At 40.9% G+C, this 20,384-nt stretch overlaps 1 protein-coding gene across 4 annotated transcripts in view; it reads right to left on the bottom strand.

Annotated features, from left to right (window-relative positions):
* LOC104087346 (DExH-box ATP-dependent RNA helicase DExH14) overlaps positions 1-9,259 on the bottom strand; it is a 50,252-nt gene extending 40,993 nt beyond the window's left edge. For 3 of the 4 annotated variants that reach the window (XM_070177890.1, XM_070177889.1, XM_070177891.1), the window contains exons 1-15: positions 8,970-9,259; positions 8,820-8,881; positions 8,345-8,513; positions 7,606-8,056; positions 7,423-7,488; positions 6,881-6,985; positions 6,493-6,795; positions 3,877-3,993; positions 3,692-3,751; positions 3,537-3,608; positions 3,350-3,466; positions 3,021-3,182; positions 2,493-2,558; positions 2,192-2,344; positions 2,029-2,112 (exon numbers count right to left, since the gene is read on the bottom strand). In XM_070177890.1, the coding sequence (XP_070033991.1) occupies positions 2,029-2,112; positions 2,192-2,344; positions 2,493-2,558; positions 3,021-3,182; positions 3,350-3,466; positions 3,537-3,608; positions 3,692-3,751; positions 3,877-3,993; positions 6,493-6,795; positions 6,881-6,985; positions 7,423-7,488; positions 7,606-8,056; positions 8,345-8,513; positions 8,820-8,881; positions 8,970-9,076 (2,094 nt within the window). In that variant the 5' untranslated portion in view covers positions 9,077-9,259. Of the gene's footprint in view, positions 1-2,028; positions 2,113-2,191; positions 2,345-2,492; positions 2,559-3,020; positions 3,183-3,349; positions 3,467-3,536; positions 3,609-3,691; positions 3,752-3,876; positions 3,994-6,492; positions 6,796-6,880; positions 6,986-7,234; positions 7,254-7,422; positions 7,489-7,605; positions 8,057-8,344; positions 8,514-8,819; positions 8,882-8,969 lie in introns of those variants that run through there. The other variant, XM_070177892.1, reaches the window with a different exon arrangement.
* Positions 9,260-20,384: the final 11,125 nt, after the last annotated feature.

The following is a 20,384-nucleotide window of genomic DNA, read 5'->3' as shown; positions in this document are numbered from 1 at the left end:
TGACCCATGTTGGAAGGAGTTATTGACCTGGGTGGTTTTCTTCTATGTTACTCGGACTCTTCAAAAATGTTGTTGGTGCGTGTCGGATCCTCCAAATTTAGTGTATTTGTGGAGGATCCGATACGGGTGCGGCAGCAGTTTTGGAGAGTCCGAGCAACATAGGTTTTCTTTAGGCTACATGCGCTCAAGACAAACTACCTACCTTGCAGTTTCCCAAGCCCTTCCATCTCCCAACCAATCCTCTGATAATGAGATTGGGAGGCGCCTCAGCTACCTAAGGCACAAAGAATTCATGTCAGACACCACCACCCCACCCCACCCCCGCAAGGATCAATCTGCTCAACGTCTACCTATGGATATAAAGAACATGGTTTTTATTAATATGACAAGAGCCATTCCTTATATGCAGGAAAGGTTAAGAATCCCTATAATAGTGTAAATTGGAAAATGAATTACTTTTTTTTCCTTTTTAGAATCACTTCGATACTTTTTTTCCCTTTTCCTTTTCATGATTACTTGTAAACACTAAACACTATGTAAACCCCAACATGCTTGAAGGAATAATCAAGCAATCCATTCACAACATCTCTTCTTTTATCACTCTTGATAGTTTCTAACTACCGATCCCACCACTCTCCCAGTTGCCAACATGTTATAGTTACTAAAGTCTCTCAACAGCGCATCCTGCCTGGTTAGTCATCCATAGAACTTTAAAAAAAAATTAAGCCATTCCCAGGGTCTCCTTAATGGACCCACCCATGTATTGCATACTCATTCTTCAATAGGCAGGCAGTTTCAACTTTCAAGTGCGAGCTTAGCCCCACATTCATCACCTATCTCAAGCACAGAACCACAGAAAGGATTTCTCAGAACATCCCTGAAATTTTAAGACATGGAATCGATCAACTCAAAATCTGGGTTGGCTCGGCAAAAATCTAAAAAGGCCTCGTGGCAGTTGTATGCTGTAGTGCAAAGATCATTACTTTGACAAGAATAATATTGCTTTGAACTAGGCGAAGATGCTGCTAGCATCCATAAAGAGATTTTTCCAACTTTTTTTGTAATTCCCCAGTATCAGCTTGTATCAGCTTGATACTGTTTTTAATAAAATCTTACCTTATCAAAAGAAAAAAAGAGACTTTTCCAACTTCTATCAAGTCTTAGAGACTAGTGGTCTCCTCGCTGAGGATAACCCATTTAAATAGACCCTTAAACTCGTTGCAATTTTATTGTCTTTATTTGACTGGTGATGCAGGACGAATCTAATTTATGAGAGGGAGAGACAGTGAGAGAGAGAGAGAGAGAGAGAGTGAGTGAGTGAGTGAGGTGTCCTTCACGAAGTTACAGTTATGCAAGTTACAGTTCACAATACAGAAAGTCATAGTAGCACTTGAATGCGGAATCTCCATGTTCCTTGTGGAATCATCCTACATAACCTTCACTATCATAAAAGATATATTGAGCATATATTACAGAAGTTATTAACCGAATTAATCTTCTCTAATACCTCTTTTAGAAAAAATCTCTAAACCTAAAAACCAGAAAGTAACACATCGTTCCTATGTGTTCCTCGCTCAGAAGTAAATGTTACCATCTTTTCAAGTTTTTTCTTAATAAGAAACAAGAAAAGTGACAGATATGGATGGAGTTGTAAGTTAAATAAAAATAGGCGTGAAATCAAAAATATGGGTTGGTTTTAGAGAAGGTTGAGGTTCTATATGGATTTAAATGAGTCTAATATAGATTTTATAAGCAATAAATAGTGAAGAAAATTTATATAGATAGTGAGTTAGGGTAGGGGTAAGGTCTGCGTACAAACTACCCTCCCCAGACCCCAATAGTGGGATTATACTGGGTTGTTGTTGTTGTTGAGTTAAACAATGTTCAGAGAAATGAATGCTGAAGAAAAGGATTTCAGTAAATTGAAGTGATAAGGAGAGCAAGATAAACAAAATGCGACAAAGAGAGCGGAAATATTGAGTAAAATGGTTAACTGTGTGTAAAATCATATCCAGATAGAAAACCTACCAACTTATCAGCCGTTTTCACTGTGTCCTTACGTGAATGGACAAATACCATAGCCTGATGCCCTTGTTTTAAGGAATCAACAACCTGCGTAAGTGAAGAGTCAGGCCAGAAATTTATTGGGAGTGTGCAACATAGCAAGGAAAAAGGTCTTGGAGAAAGATACCTTATTGTAGCATATCTCATTAAGAAGTTCATTGCGGGCTAAAAAATTATGCTCACTAATACCAATATACTGCTGTGCAAGAGGTACCGGACGGTAGCTCGAATCAAAGAAAAATAAACCTGTATCCGAATTCACCCTTAGAAACTGTGCAACCTGGATTTCACAAAAGGAATAGCCATGAACAAAAAGACGAACCACAAAGATGTAACAAATTTTGGAGCTCCATCATTCTGTATAGACCAAATGTCCAACATGGAGGTAAAGACTTCAAACACAAAAAAAAAATCACTCGAGAACCAACCTCCAAATAGTTGGGTAAAGTGGCTGAAAGGCCCACTATCCTTATCATAGACTGTGTAGACTCCACCTGTCAAAGCACCAGAATAAAAATTTAAGCCTAATCATGCGCACATGAAAATGGAGTCACCTCCACCTTAGCACTAGAGGAGATGATATCACAATCAAGTTCATAACCTAAATCTTCATAGTAAGCCAATAGTTCTTACTGCCAAGTATACATTTCCATGTTACACTAGGTTCATGACTTTAACCTCTGTCTCACAGCATTTTCATAACCTTCTAAATGCATCTCATATTCCTTTGGTTCTAAAAATGAAAAGCTATAAAATGTCTTCTTCCAACATTGTATTGTTCTGTTCTAAATGCCAATAACATGCTTCATCTTTCACTTAAAGGCCTTTATTGGAGAAGTGGAACAGTAGTAGAGAATTGCAGCAGTGTTAAGCGCATAGAGGCAACATCATCATATATAAAAAATACTGAAACTTCTACAGCAGACACTAGATTAAGTAAAACAGCTTTTGCTAACCTGACGAAGTGTACGGGCTACTAATGCTTCTATTACAGGGCCTCTATCATCATTTAGCAAATGGACTTCATCAATGATAAGTAGCTTCACCAGCATTGAGAGTGACATGTCACTGCTTTTACGAGTAATAACATCCCACTTTTCAGGCGTTGTCACTATCATCTGATGAAATATGATGAAAGAGAAAACTTAAGCAAGGCTTCAGAATGAAACAACAGCATCAGAATTAAGCCAATCAATCAACCACTCAACTAGACCACAATCCAAAATAGAATAAAGCCAATAAGTAAACAATCAACAATATTACAAGAACTGAAGTTTGACAGAACCTGTGTTTCCTCAAGCTCATTCTTAGAAAGCTGCATGTCTCCAGTAAGTTCTCTCACAGTTACATTAAGTGGAGACAACCGGTGACTGAAAGTTGATGTGACTTCTGCAGCTAATGCCTAGAGAAAAAATCACCTTATATTACAAATTATCTGAATGAAATTGAAGGACACAATTCTCAAGCTATACCTTCATAGGAGCAACATAGACTATCTTGAATTCATCCTTATGCAAGTAACCATCTCTAAAGTGATTTTTAATCTGCACAAGAGAAGGTTATATAACTTCATCAAAGTGCCAGTAGACCCATCACGGAAGAAACTCTAAAGAAAGTCCAAGCAGACCTCATGTAGAATAGCAATCATAGCTATGTTTGTTTTCCCAGCCCCAGTGGGAGCACATACCTGGTAATAAAAGAAAGCTATCAAAGACAGATCAAAAATTTTATCACCACAGGCGAAACAGCATACATTTTAACTATTAAAAAAAAGAGTATTAACATACACTATCAAAGGAGAAAATTACTCACTAGTATGTTTTCGTTGCTATTATAAGTAGTATGGTAAATTCTGCTCTGAATACGGTTGAGACTCTTGTAGCCATGGAAAGCTGTTTGTGCAAAGTCGTCTAGCTCCTTTATCTCAATCTGATAAGAAAAACAATCCAGCAAAACCATCAGTTGAATTAAGCAACTTTTGGGGAAACCAATGAGGATCTACCAGAAAAGTATATCTTCAACTTTCATAACATTTCTGAATACATTATTTTAAACAGTGGTACAGCCACGCCACCTCATAGGCCCCTCGTCTAATCCGCCGGGAGCCTGCTACCTCATAACAACATAGATATTGGGTAAAACTCAATCAACCAATGCTTAATAGCTAAATAGAAGGAAAGAAATCATCTAGCCATTTTCTATCTCCGCTGAGATCAAACCCTGGTCTCCCCTAGTCTATTCCAATTTGTTGATTGTTAGGCTATATAACTGGGTGTAGCATCAAATAAAATACCTTTAGTATTTCCTCACTTTACTAAATTTCAAATATATATATATATATATATATATATATATATATACATACACACACACACACATATATATATACACATATGTACATATAAAAGGCATAAGTATCCCCTGAACTTGTCTCGAATTACCAGTTACACAGTTGTACTTTGCGGGCAAGGGGTGGGGGGTTGACCTATTACACCCTACTTTTCAGACCCTTTAAAATCTCTGTTGCATCTATGTCGTTCCGACATGATCAGGGTGGAGATGTGGGATCCACACCGGATTTGGTTAACTTACCTTGGGTGCTTTGACTACATCTATGAACAAGAAGTATATATTAATTGGGTATTTAGTTTGATTTTTGGGTTTATGTCATATACATATAAAGTTATATAAAGTATGAGAACGCTTTGCTCACACAAGACATTTTATGAATAAAATATTAGGTGTTTATAATGAATAAATATTTATTAGTTTCAATAACTTTAATTAATCTCGCGTGTCTGTATGTATATAAACATATATATATAACATACATACATACATATATATATACACACATTTTATGAATATATATATATATATATATATATATATACACACACACACACACACACACACACACACATATACATACATACATACATACATACATACATACACACACACATTTTATGAATAAATATTAATGAACAAATATTTATTAGTTTTAGTTCAATAACTTTGGAAGGGGAGCCTTGGCGTAACTGGTAAAGTTGCCGCCATGTGACCAGGAGGTCACGGGTTCGAGCCGTGGAAACAGCCTCTTGCAGAAATGCAGGGTAAGGCTGCGTACGACAGACCCTTGTGGTCCGGCCCTTCCCCGGACCCCGCGCATAGCTCTATATATATATATATATATATATACACACACACAGAGAGACATATACATACATACATACATTTATTGGCCGTATCCCAACACCTGTATTCGCACTCGGATCCTTACCCCCGATTCCTAAAATTTATGTGATGAAGAATCCAACCTCCAGATCCGCACCCGTATTTGGATACACACAACCAAGTCCGAGCAGCATAGCATTTCAGTACAAGACTAAATACCCACAAAAGACTAACAAAGAGAAACCACCTCTCCAAAAGCCCACATCCCAAACATGTGCCCAATATGAGAATTCAATGTCCAAGCACCACAGTTGAACATCCAGATGAGAAGCAACCCCCAGAACTCAAAGCACAAGCCCATATAGCCAATGCCTACCAACCCCGAATATATGCAATCACGGAATGACAGAGAAACTATTGTGCCTAACTTTATAGGATGGATACTCATGGGACATCCCGGAATATATGCTAGAACATCGACTCAAATTGGAAATGGAGGAACTGAAGCTTTTCTCCAGAGAAACAGCTACATATAATCCCACAAAAAGCGCAGATAGGAAGATCTAAAGTGTCTGCTGCAAAATCTTTCTTGACTAGATCACACTGCGCACACATCCTCCATAGAAATGAACCAATTCTCTATGCAAGACAATTTACACTATCAGGGTATTGAAGAAGATGGCTTTTCACATCACATGCAGCCGGAAATTCAGTCCTAACATCACAGAGTGGAGAAAATGAATTGCCTAAAACAATAGTGGATATTGCGGACGGAGAAAGAGGAAGAACGAAGATAGGAGGAAAGTTGAGAGATCAACAATTTTTAATATTTTTTTTATAAGTAAAAGATCATCAAATGTTAGGAGCCATTTTCTGTTTTATTTTACTTTTGGTCGTAAAGAAAAGATGCATTATCGTATAAATGCCGAACAGTGACAAGATAAATTGCTGGATAAGTTGATTTACAGATACACCCTCCATTGGAGAACATATTCAAGCATCAAGTATTGAATGCATAGAAAAGGTTGAAGCATTCTGAAAATTACTATTTTTTCTTTTCCTTTAAAAAAGATTTAATACAACAACATACATACATACATATGTGTGTGTGTGTGTGTGTGTAGGGCTAGAAAAGAGAAGTACCAGACAACAGCACTAACAAGCGTTTCCACAAATCAAGCCAAAGTAGATAAGTAGTTGGAAGAGCAGCAATAAACTAAGAAAACCCATAGTGGCAGCAGAGGGAAATACCAGTCTCTCCCCAGGTTTCATAGATGCAGTTGGTGTTGGAGGGATAATGACTTCTTCATATCCTTTGTAGTGCTTTCTGATAGTTCCTTGAGGAAGGGCTGTAGGACCTAAGGTGTTTGGCCCTTCACCATGACCAATGAGGTCCTCAAATATGTTTTTCTTCTCACTTGCATGAAGTAAAGAACTAAAACTCACGGCAGACAAATCATCCTCAACCCCATTATTTGTTCCTCGTCTATGCTTTCTTTCTTCCTTGCGACGAAGTTTGTCAATTTGCCGTTCAGACTCAGTTTGAACAGTTACCTGTACAATTAGTAACAAGTAAATTCAAATGCTAAGTATGCATTGCATGTATGTGACATTATCATAGTAGTATAGCTATTATTACCTGAACAGCATAACTAGGTGTGCGTGATTGCCCCCCTGGAGACATCTTGTCAGCTTTTAGTGCATGTAGTCCATGATGGACTGCATCAACAATTTCCTTTCTGTGCTGAGATACGAGGAACAAAATTTCAGGGGAAAAGCAGAAAAGAAGAAAAAATTAAATTTAAAAAACACCATATTGCACATGAATGATTCTCTACCTAATAGCTTACTGCTCCTATTGACCATAAATTTAGCACTTTGGAGAACTCAACTCATGAATAGTATGGGGCCTACATTCGCATTTATAATCTCTAAGCAATCCTACAACATAACATCAGACACGACTACTTCACACCCTAGGTAAGGCACATACTTTTTACTTCAATGCATCGTAAAGTTTAAAGAACAATATGATGATATATCCTATGGAGATCCATAATAATTAGAGCACCAGTTCAGGCACATACTTTTTACTTCAATGCATCGTAAAGTTTAAAGAACAAAATGATGATATATCCTATGGAGATCCATAATAATTAGAGCACCAGTTCAAATTTCTACCATGATAAGATCCTGAACTGTTTCAAATGCACCATCACCAACAAGGTCAAGCAAATCGCCAGCTATCTACACAAAACAAAATTAAAAACAATTGTACATATTAGATGCTTACAAAACTGATGCGCCAGAAATGTGGCTAAAGTATACAGCAGAAATTATGAAGTGAGAGTGACTTATTGTTACCTCATCACCTGGTTTCTCAGAATCAAGTACGCGGCATATGGCCATTGCCAGCTCATCTCGAGGAAGCTGTGAAGTACTACCTCTAACTATCTTATCACAGGCATCTCTTAACCAGCTTAAATCAAAATTTACACCAGATACAGATTCTCTAAAATTTGAGGAGCCATGGTCGTACTGTGATTCATGACTTGAAGAAGGTGCATTATCCTGCTCAACAAGCAAATCAGAATCTTCCAAAGAAACATCAATTAAGAATCGCGCGGGAGGTCTAAAGACAAGGTCCGAGCCAAATTCCACTTCATCAGTGGTTCCATTAGACATTTCTTGTAAAGAGACTGTTTCATTTCCAGGGTGATAATTCTGCAATTCATACAATCTTTGTGCTAAGGAGGCAACTCTCGATAGTAATGAGTCCGAAACTGCGTAGCCCACGAGCTTTTGCAAATCTAGCCTGTATTTAGATAACAAGATTGAGTTTGCAGAGTAGCAGTTCATGGAAAATTTCTCAGCATACAGACATTCACGAAGTATTCATAGGAAAGAAAAAATTCATAGATATTCGCCTTTTATTTCCTGATTAGTGTTAACAGCATGTCAGCACGACACATTGGTTCACCCCTTCCACCCCAGCTGATCCTCAGTCTAAAGATCAGACAAATACCATAAATACACACAGAGACAAAATAAAGAGCTACTAAATGTCATCTTCAAGCAATACATTTAGTAACTATCTGCTTACTTCTTCTCAGCAATACTCCTGTGTTCCTCACCCTCCACCACTGTCCAGCTGAAAAGCCTATAAACACTGAATGCCACCTCCCTAAACTCCTCTGACACAACCTCACCCTTCATCAACTCAACCACTGCCCCAACAAACTGCTTGTACACTTGCCGCAACTCAGGAGAAGCTGCACCAATTATTAGAACACTTCATTAAGTGTTGGAGAAGAAAAGGGAGCATACAAGAATTTCAACATATTTCTGTTATGACAACCCTTCTTATGCCTTGTTTAACCCAGGAGAACCATATCTTTTTGGCAAACTTCTTGCACAGGCTGATTAGGAATCAATCATTCACTAATTAGGATCGACTATAAAGAACAAAATCATCATAATTTGATTACTTTTACTCTGGCATGAATCTTCTAAAAGAATTCAAACTTACTTCCATGTATTTCACAACAAGAACGTTATTATTGAAAGTTTGATATTACCTTGGTCCCATTGATATACAATCTTTCGAGCAAGTTCTGATTCTTCAAGTGAAGTTGCAGTACTGAAAAACAAGAAAAACTCATATTCTTAAGCACCTAAACACTTGGAAGATTTGATAATGAAGAACGAAAAAAATGGGATTTTGGTACCTGCGAGAGTTCAGATTTTGGAGAATGGATTTGCGGTGAAGGTAAGCTTGATCGGCGTCGAATGGTTCTCTGAGAGCATTGGTAAGGCGAGGCAGTTGAAACAACATTCTTAATGTTTCGCCGAATTGATCGATTGATTTGACTGATGTTCTTCTCCGATGTTTTTACGTGGATGGTCTGAATTCTGCAGTGGTTTTTATATGTGCTCGGAACAACCGGTTCTTGGTTTCTTGCGCAAGGTGTAATCAGGGAACCGGACAATTTTTATACCGAGTTAATTGAGTACAACTAATTGGTTCCTATGTGATAGGATTTAAAATGGGAAAGGTTGGAGCTACTGGCGGAGATTGTTCAATGGGCTTGTTAGGTTGTACGGTGAAGTTGGAGAGAGGGGTCGGCTGATCAGTTAACAACTTTTGTTTCTTGCATTTAAGTTCATTTTATTTAGTTTACCTTATTATTTAATTATTATTATAAGTTTTCCTTATTATAGTTTAGTCCCTAGCCCCTAATTCACTATATGTACTAAGTTTTACCCTTTCATAGGCTTATGAATGAAAAACCTTTATCTTTGTTTACTCTTAAAATCGGATAATAATTAAATTTGTGAGTGGTTTTAAGGATATGTGATTCCACTTGATACAAACTAAGAAATATAAGAATTGAAGTTAGAAATTAACTGTAAAATAAAATAAACCAATGTAACGCGCAACTTCAGCCCTCGAGTTAGGTCGCCCTCGAACCAACTAAGTATATTATTGAAAAGTAAGAACTGAACAACTGAATAAAAGAGCTTAAGAGAGAAAACTTAATATATTCCTTTGTTATCAGTGTCCTTCCAAAATGATTGAAAACCTCTTTATATAGTAAAGGAGTTCTACATATGGTATAATTCTAAATACAGAAGGAAATCTTCTGATTGGCTAATCAACCGGTCTTGACTTGATATATGGAGAGATCTCCGCCATGATCTTCGTCCGGTCACGGATTCCTCGGCTTTCTGTTATTCGACCTAGCAGGCTTCCTTCGATCTCGCTAAATCTCTATCCTTCTCGGTCTCGACCTTAGCTGGTCTCGATCTCGATCGGTCCCTGAATCACGAGCTAGGCAATATTTATTCATGTAACGATCCAATATAACTTGGGATTGAACCTCGGTCTGTCACCCCGGTCTCGATTAACCATACAAAATCGGGCAAGCACGATTTTGACCGTATACATATAGTCCCCTAACTTTTTAGAGAGTAGTGACAAAAAACGATTTGAGCCTTCGATCATGACATAATCGTCGTGACATAAGCAGTAGAAGTGACAGAAACGTCTCTTCGGTACAGTTTCCTAGGTATTTAATGCGCGTCAGCCGACGGTCGGCCACTACCAGTTTTAAATCGTCGTTGTGAAAATGATAAATAGCCCCTTTCTTCATCATTCCAAACTTTTATTTACGAAACTTTTCCATTCCTATCTTCATAGTTTTTCGCCTTCTCCAAAGCTCCTTATTTCCAGGTTTTCAAATTTTGTTGCTTGTTCTTCTTAAAACACCAAATACTTCAATCTCCATTCTCCTTCGTTCACAAAAACTAAATGGCAAAAACATCTAAAACAATTCTGCAAAAAGAGGTTGCTTCCTCATCTCGCCCCGCCGGCGAGAAAACCAGTGGTGGAGCCACGCCTTGAGGAACTTATTCCTGGGGGTGTGTTATTGATTTCGATTTTAAAGTCGAGAAAACTTCATCGGTTCCTAGTCGATGTGAGCCGGTATCGATATATATATATATATATATATATATATATATATATATATATATATATATATATATATATGCTCGATACCCAAAAGCCTTCTTGATCTGGTGAAGAAACATTGCAATTGGGAAAACAAAAAAGTTGTGATACCGGCACCGGAGGAAGCGATCACCACCCACGTGGAAGGGTATCTGAGTGTTTACACTTATCCTTTCACGTTAGGTCCCCTCGATCCGGTCATTGTTGATTTTTGCAAGAAATACCAGGTGACCCTCGGCCAAATTCACCATTCATTTTGGAGGATCATGATACTGCTCTGTTTCTTTGTGAGTAAAATCGACGGGCTTCCCTTCACCCTCGACCACCTCGTAAGATTATATAGCCCTCGACTCTACCGAAGTGGGCTGGTAAAGCTTCAACGCCGGGCCACCAAGGCATTTACATCGAGTATAGATGAAGACAAAGATCGGTATTGAATGGGCCGGTTTGTTCGGGTGAAGACCTTGAACCTAATCCCGTCTGAGAATATGTCATTTCCTGAGAAATGGAATATGAAACGTAAGTATGATCCCATTCTTAGTTTTTGTTGTTTTTACTTCTCCATCTTTTCTTATCAGTATTTTTCTCGACGCATCCGTTGCTTGGATGTCGGGTGCGGCTCCCCACCTCGAGAACTGGGTAAGGAGCCTGGTTTCGACATCAACATACATCGAGTGCGCGTGGCACGATTTGTCAAAGGGTCAGTGGGAAGCTCGTACTCATAGTAAGCCTTCTTCTTAGCTTGTCGTTCAAGTATATTTTCAAACATGAGTTTACTTACTTTCTCCTTTTACAAGTCTCGGAAAGGATGCGGCTATGAGACCCCCGTCTTGTGACGGAGAAGCCTTTCCACCTATCTCAAAACTGACGAAGGTGATAAAAAGAAAAAGGGCCTTGAACTCTGAGGGTCAAAAACCCAAGAAAAGAACGGGTCGTAAACCCAAGGGGGAACGTAATCCCACTGACTATAGAGTCGGTCCAAAGACTAAGGGAGGAAGAAGAAGAAAAAGAAAAAAAAAAAAAGAAGAAGAAGAAGAAGAAGAAGAAGAAGAAGAATGTGATTCTGGGCTGGTGGCCCGTGCTCGAGCTAGCACCGATACTCAGAAGACTTTGAAACCGGTGGAAGTCGATATTGGTCTGTCTAGGTTTGACGAGATCAAAAGGGAGACTCCGGCCCAAGTTCCCAAACCGAGGGGAACCGAAGATACTTTACCTCGGGGTGAAGAGACCATTGAAGAAGCGGTGGACGCCGATACAGAAACTGGGCTTGAGGTTCGTCGAGAGGGAGGCGGTGCCCCAAAAAAACTACTCGGGGTAATAGAGATCGGGGATTCGCCCTCGTTTCCTTCATTTTCCCAATCGATGATACGTGACGCTCAGGTCGTGGAGATTTGTCACGGGAAGGGGGCCTACGGGGAGGAAGATCCTTTCCGTGGTTATTTTGCTGGGTTATAAGATGTCATCGGTCTGAGTGACTTGGAGGCCCCGAAGAAGAGCTCGGGCGAGGTGGGAGTTTCTTGTCTTTTCAACGAAGCTCGACAGGCCCTGAATCGGGTAAATTCATTTTCTCTTTGTTAATTTTTATATTTGTATTTTTCTTTCCTTGTATAATTCCTTCTTTCTATTTTTGTAGGCCTCCGTGCTTTATTACGAGGTATTTCTCCGATCCCGATGGGAGCTGAGCCAGTACGAAGCCGAAATCTGAGGGCTTACTGAGGAGAGGGATGCCTTCAAGATTCTCAGTGAGCAGAGAGAAGGAGAAGCAAAAGGACTTCGAGCTGAGCTAGAAGCAGCTCGGAGAGAACAAGTCGATTTGTCCGAGCAGGTAAAAAGAATCTTTGAAGTTAATGACACTACCTCGGGCGTGATGGCTAACAGTTTGGCCCCACAAGTCCAGTAAAAGCTCGATGTGATCAGACAGCTTCGTGTTGAAGTGGACGTCGTGAAAGCGGAGGCCGAGGAATGGAAAAAGAACATGGACCGCCTTGCCTCAGAAAAGGAAGCTGCCCGAACTCAACTGGCCTCGACCGAGAACTAACTCCTAAGCTTGAAAGAGAAAGCCTTGGTGCAAGCCAAGAAAATAGAGGAATTCCAGTCTCGGTTAGGCTCAGCAACTTCTGATCGAGAGAGACTGGCTACAGAACTTGCAACGGCCAAATCGGAAGTCGAAATAGCCACGGTTAATGCTGATGCGATGGTGGCCGTCTACCGGTCCGATGCTGGGGCTGCTCAGGTTCGAGCAAAGAAGGTTGTCGGGGCTGCTCAGGCTCGAGCAAACTGGGTTTTCGAGCATGCTACATGGCAATCTCGGAGGGAGACTCTCGAGGAGATCCATGCTCGTGGCTTCGATCTTACAGTCGAGATAGAGAATGATAAGGAACTTAAAGCCGAAGCCAGAATGTTGGCCTTTCTTGATGATGATGATACCGGGAGTATGAGTAGGTCTGAAAGTGAAAGAGGCCTCGAGGGCGGAGATGCTGCTCCCGGAGAGGACTAAGTCCTTTAGTATTTTTTGTGTTTCTTTTAAGACCGTTTCGATCTTTTGTAGAGAAATTAGATCGGGCCATGTTGCCTTTATAAATGATTTTTGACGTGTATATATAAAAACTTTCTTACTTTCTGCCTTAAAAAATTATGAAGTTGTATTCTAAGGTCCGAGGTTTAGACAGTTTGATTGAAACCGAACTAGTATAGCCCTTAGACTTTACGATCGAGTGAGTACTTGCTCGAACTCGAAGTAATGTAACCTTTAGGTTTTTTTTTATTTGAGCGAGGATGGTCTCTCGAACTCAAAGCAAAAACAACACTTAGGCTTTTGTATTAGGATGATATAGCCTTTGTAAAAAGATTATTTATGGCTTTCTCCCCTTTTCGGCTTGAAAACATTTTTTATCATTTGTATTTGCAAAACTTGTAATGCCTTAGCATGTAATAAGAAAATATTCGGGAGTTCGAATAATTTTGTACTCATTAGAGTTTTCGAGACTTAATATTATCGAAGCCTTTTATGATTTTGCCGGGGGTAGCCCTTTTAACCGGTTTATGAGAGAATTCGAAGGCTTATTTTGTTACGGAATTCGGACGTCTCCGAACCATGTTAATTCGGCCATAGCCTTTTTAGTTCGAGATTTGCCCATTGGGCTTATTTTCCCGTTTTACTTCGAGCTTGCCCGAAGTGTCTGTCCCCGAGTGGGGTGGCCTTGGCCTATAAAAACCGAGGGTTACCTAAAAGGTCTTATGATCTCGGAGTTTTAATAATTCGATCTCGTTTATTTTTTGGACGGCAGTCCCCGAGCGTAGGGGTAATTATCCGAACTCTGGTCATGGTCGGCCCTTAAGCCTGTTTACATAATAGATCGAGAGTATGAAATTGTAAAGTAGAAAAACATTTCTAAGGCATGCGATATTGGCAAAGAAAAATACTTCTCTTTATAAATGATTATACATGCGTACATGTTATGTGTCAAGGCTCGAGCAAACTATGCGAGCACGGTTCGTTTGACCGTTTGGCCCTTACAAATTTTTCCTATCGAGACCCTATTATCATGAAGTAATTTCTTCGCATCAAAGTTGACATTCGAGGGCAATGCCCCTAAGTATTCGAAGTTGATTGTAAAGAAACCTTGGATACTGTTGAATTGTTCTAAGTTACCACAATCAATGGTTGCCTCATTAAAAACCTCACCAGAAAACCCATTTGGGACAAAACCGGTGTAAGGTAAAGAGTGCAACGCGTGCTTTCAGACCTAAAGGCTTCGTGTAGAAGAATCCATCATTGTTTCTGGTCGAACACCTGCAAGTGTTAGTTTAAAATATAAATGAAAATGGAAGGGGTCGTACCTTAGCAGTAGTATCGTTTTAGGTGCGATACATTCCAATTGCTCGGTAGTTATTCGCCATTCATTGTGCCCAACTTGTACGATCCTTTTCCGATAATTTCGAGAACCTGGTACGGTCCTTCCCAGTTCGGACCCAGTTTCCCTTTATTCGAATTTCGGGTGTTGAGGGTAACTTTTCTTAGCACCAAGTCCCCAGTATTAAAATGTCGTAGATTGAATCTTCGATTGTAGTACCTTTCGATCCGCTGTTTTGAGCGGCCAATCGGACGAGAGCGGCTTCGCGTCTTTCATCCAACAATTCTAGGCTTGTATTCATGGTCTCGTTATTCGACTCCTCTGTTGCATATCTAAACCTGATGCTAGGTTCTCCGACCTCGATCGGGATCAGAGCTTCAGCGCCATAAACTAACGAGAGTGGTGTTGCTCCGGTGCTGGATTTTAATATTGTGCGGTATGCCCATAGAACCTCGGGTAGTATTTCTCTCCATTTTCCTTTGGCGTCGGTCAATCTCTTCTTAAGATTTTGGATGGTGGCTTTGTTGGTCGATTCGGGTTGTCCGTTCCCGTCGGGATGATAAGGTGTTGATAGGATCCTTTTGATCTTGTGATCCTCGAGAAATTTAGTTACTTTGCTATCGATGAATTATTTTCCATTATCACATACAATTTCGGAGGGAATCCCGAATCGACATATGATGTGGTCCCAAATGAAGTTTATGACTTCCTTTTCTCTGACTTTCTCAAAAGCCTGTGCTTCAACCCATTTAGAAAAATAATCAGTCATAGACAAAATAAACTGAACTTTACCTAGGGCCGACGGGAGAGGGCCAACGATGTCCATTCCCCAATTCATGAAGGGCCATGGGGACAGGACATAGTGGAGTAGTTCCCCGGGCTGATAAATCATGGGCGCATGCCTTTGGCATTTGTCGCATTTTTGAACGAACTCCCTTGCATCCTTCCCCATATCGGTCCAATAGTACCCTGCTCTGATTACTTTGTGGACCAGTGATTCGGCACCGGAATGATTTCCACAAATGCCCTCGTGAACTTTCCGTAAGAGGTAATCGGTATCTCCCGGTCCCAAACATATTTCCAACGGTCCATCGAACGTCTTTCTAAACAACGTTCCGTCTTCGGACAAAGTGAATTGTGTTGCCTTTGTGCGTAGAGCTCTCGAATCCTTTGGATATGATGGAAGCTTCCCGTTCTTTAAGTACTCTATGTAATTGCTTCTCAAATCCCATGTTAAACTTGTGGAGTTTATATCGACATGACCTTTTTCGATTACTGATTTCATGAGTTATACGACAGCCCCCGAGTTCGGTTCGTCATCTTCGATCGATGAACCTAAGTCTGCAAGAGCGTCGACCTCGTTGTTCTGTTCTAGAGGTACAAGTTGCAAGGCCCATTCCCTAAACCAATGTAGAGTCACTTGTAGTATATCCAATTAGTTATGCATTCGGTCTTCTCGGACTTCAAAAGTCTCGTTCACTTAGTTTACCATGATGAGGGAATCACACTTAGCCTATATGACCTTCGCCCCCAAGCTTCTAGCTAGTTCGAGACCTGCAATCATGGCCTCATACTCGACCTAATTAGTAGTCAATTTTGTAGTTCTGATGGACTGTCTAACTACATTACCTGTGGGTGATTTTAGTACGATGCCTAATCCGGACCCCTTAGCGTTCGAAGCACCGTCCGTAAAGAGGGTCCAGACTCCTGAAGATGTACCCGATTTTATTAGTAGTTCTTTTTCAACCTCGGGTACGAGGGCCGACGTAAAGTCAGCCACGAAGTCCGCCAAGATTTGAGATTTGATGGCGGTTCGGGGTCGATACTCAATATCGTACCCACTGATTTCTACAGCCCATTTGGCCAATCGACCCGAAAGCTCGAGTTTGTGCAAAATATTTTGAAGGGGATAGGTTATTACAACATATATTGGATGACATTGGAAATATAGTTTTAGTTTCCTAGAGGCGCTTATTAAAGCAAGCGCTAATTTTTCTAAGTGTGGATATCTAGTTTCGGCCTCACCTAAGGTCTGATTAACATAATAGACAGGGAATTGCATACCTTATTCTTCTCGGACCAGGACTCCGCTTACTGCTATCTCCAAGACTGCCAAGTACAGGTAAAGTTGTTCATCCACTTTCGGGGTGTGAAGCAGCGGCAGGCTCGTTAAATACCGCTTTAGTTCCTCCAAGGCCTGCTGGCATTCTAGAGTCCATGCAAAATTGCTCTTCTTCTTACGCAGCGAGAAGAATCGGTGGCTCCTATTTGAGGATCCTGAAATGAATCGTCCTAGGGCGGCTACCCGCCCCGTTAGCCTCTGCACGACCTTTATATTATCCACTACCGTGATATCCTCGATAACTTTAATTTTATCGGGGTTGATCTCGATTCCCCTATTGCATACCATGAAACCAAGAAACTTGCCCGAGCCAACCCCGAGTGCACACTTTTCTAGGTTGAACTTCATATTATACTTCCTCAGTATATCGAAAGTCTCCTGCAAATGCATTAAATGGTCCTCTGCTCGCAGGTACTTAACTAACATGTCATCAATATAAACTTCCATTGATCTTCATATTTGTTCTTCAAACATTCGATTTACTAGGCGTTGATAAGTTGCACTAGCATTTTTTAGACCGAATGGCATTACATTATAACATTAGGTACCGTATTTAGTGATAAACGAGGTCTTTTCCTGATCCTCCGGGTTCATCTGTATCTGGTTGTACCCGGAGTAGGCATCGAAAAAACTGAGAGTCTCGTGACTGGACGTGGCATCTATCAAACGATCGATATTAGGCAAAGGAAACTAATCCTTGGGGCATGCTTTATTCAGGTCTTTATAATCTATACACATTCTAAGTGTGTTTCCCTTCTTAGGGACTACCACTACGTTTGCTAACCATTCGGGATACTACTTTACTTCCCGAATGGATCCTATTTTGAAAAGTTTGGTTACCTCTACCTCGATGAAGGCATGTTTGACCTCGGATTGGGCCTTTTTTTTTTTTGCTTCACCGGGCAGAATTTAGGGTCTAGGTTTAGTTTGTGAGTGGTAATTTCTGGTGGGATCCCTGTCATATCGAGGTGGGACCAAGCAAAGCAATCCTTGTTAGCTTTAAGGAAATGAATAAGTTTTCTCCTGAGCTTTGGGGTTAGTCCCGTGCCCAGGTATACCTTTCGTTCGGGCTTATGCTTGGCCAGTGTGACTTGTTCCAGCTCTTCGACTGTCGATTTGGTGGTGTCGGAGTCATCGGGAATTATGAAGGATTGAGGGATCCAGTAGTCGTCATCCTCGTCGATCCCTTGCTTCTGTAATTGGGTCGAGGCCGGTGTTTGTGGTTGCTATTTGGACTTCTGCTTTCCCTTTGAATTTGATCTCTTCATTGATGAGAGCATCTATGCTGGTATCACTTCATCGACTGTAAACATCTCCTTGGCAGCATGGTGTTCTCCGTACACTGTTTTGACTCCCTCCGATGTTAGGAACTTCAGAACTTGATGAAGGGTCGAGGGTACTGCCCTCATGTTATGGATCCACGGCCTTCCGAGCAGGGCGTTGTACCTCATATCACTCTCGATCACATGGAACTTTGTTTCTTGGATGGTCCCGGCCACGTTCACTGGCAAAGTAACTTCACCTTTGGTGGTTTTGCTTGCCATGTTGTAGCCGTTAAGTACTCGGGATGCGGGCACAATTTGATCTTGTAGGCCGATCTGTTCTATGACCCTCGATCGAATAATGTTGGCCGAGCTACCTCGATCAATCAAAACACTTTTAACTTGAATTTTATTCATAAGGACAGATATTACCAGTGCCCCTGAGGAGTATCGAACCCTCCAACAATCATGTGGATCATGTGTTGCGGCTCTTCTTGCTCATTCTGTCTATTTGAATCTCTGTTCTTTAAATGGTTTTTAGCCCGATCGCTTAAGAATTCTCGAAGATGCCCTTCGTTGAACAAACGGGCTACCTCCTCCCTCAGTTGTCTACAATCTTCTATTTTATGACCATGGGTGCCATGATATTTGCACATTTGATTAGGATTTCTTTGGGCCAGATCGGTCTGTAGAGGTCGGGACCACCTTCTGTCTTTAATGCGCCCAATGGACGATACAATAGCTAATGCATCAATGTTGAAGTTGTATACCGATAGTCGTGGTGCTTCTTTGGGTTCAACATTTCTGTCGAAACTTCTTTTACTCATGAGCCCTCGATAGCTCTGTCCTCGATCATTTCTTCTATCAATTCTACCGGGGGTGCGTCCAGGCCCGCTATTTCTCCGATATCCAACGTATGGCTGATATCGATCTCTGTTTGACCATGGTTCCCGGTCAATATCCCTTTTTAACTCTGTCGATGGTCCTGTCTGGATAAGCGGACCTGGAAGGAATCCCCAACTGGTCATCCTCGACCATAATCTTTGACTGGTATCGATTATGTACGTCGACCCAGGTTACAACTCGATATTCGATTAAGTTTTGCTTCAACTGTTGCGAGGTTACCGAACTTCATATGTTTAGGCCTTGAGTGAAAGCCTGAACAACCTAATCGTCGGCGACCGGGGGCAAATCCATGCGTTCCATTTGGAACCGAGATACGAACTTTCTGATCATCTCGTTGTCTTTCTGTTTTACTTTGAAGAGGTCCGATTTTCTAGTCTCGACCTTTATCGCTCCAGCGTGTGCTTTGATGAAGGAATCAGCGAGCATGTCAAAAGAATCAATAGAGTTAGGTGGCAAATTATGGTACCATGTCATCGCCCCCTCCCCCTCCCCCATAAAATTTCTCCGAATTTCTTCAGTAGTACGAACTCAATCTCATCATCTTCTAGATCGTTTCCCTTTATTGCGCATGTGTAAGAAGTGACATGCTCGTTGCGGTAGTTCCATTATACTTGGGAATTTCTGGCATGCGGAATTTCTTTAGAATGGGCTTAGGAGCCGCGCTCGGGGGGAAGGGCTTTTGTACGAACTTCTTTGAATCCAAACCCTTCAAAATTGGTGGTGTCCCCGAAATTTGATCAACTCAGGAGTTATATGTTTCCTTTTTTTGTCATTCGCTTCAATCTTCTTCTCCCCCGATTCAATTCGCTTTGTTAGCTCCTCGAACATTTTCAAGATAGCGGGGTCGGTCCATGACTCATTCACATTTTACCTCCCCGACACTAGTTCGACCCTGTGAACAACTTCTTGTGATGGCTCGGGTTCGACCCTACTCGGTGCGTGGTTCTGATTTTGAAGTTGTGTTATTGCAACTTGTTGAGCCTGCAACATTTAGAATATTCTTCGAAGGCTGATTCCGCCTTCTTCGCCGCCATGTGCATTCTGACCGGTTGATCGAACATCTTTGCGGATGCTATTTTCGGGGTCGACGCCCAGATTTGCATTTAAGGCAACATGGGAACTGACATCGATGGGGTCTGCAACTGGTACTCCCTCGATGTCAACTGGAAGCACTTCATTTCCTGGGGCGGCTACGTTGTCGTTTTCGCCATGAAAACCAAGACCATTATCGATGTGTGTGGGTACTGCTTGAGAGTTTGACATGCTGATCCTGGAATCATAAATGCTTACAATAACAAGTGTAAAGACCGAACCGTGAATTTCCGTTGTTCGATTTCGGTTTAATCGGTTATTCGGTCAGTGTGCGGTTTACAAATTATTAAATTTTGGTGTTCGGTGTGGTTTACGGTTTTGGTGCCTCCGTTGTTCGGATAAACGAAAAACCGATCAATTCTATATTGAACATGCTAGTAGTATTTACTAGGGGT

This window comes from Nicotiana tomentosiformis, chromosome 6, assembly GCF_000390325.3.
Source record: "Nicotiana tomentosiformis chromosome 6, ASM39032v3, whole genome shotgun sequence".
Taxonomy (NCBI): Eukaryota; Viridiplantae; Streptophyta; class Magnoliopsida; order Solanales; family Solanaceae; genus Nicotiana; species Nicotiana tomentosiformis.
This window is presented reverse-complemented; position numbering and strand designations above follow the sequence as displayed.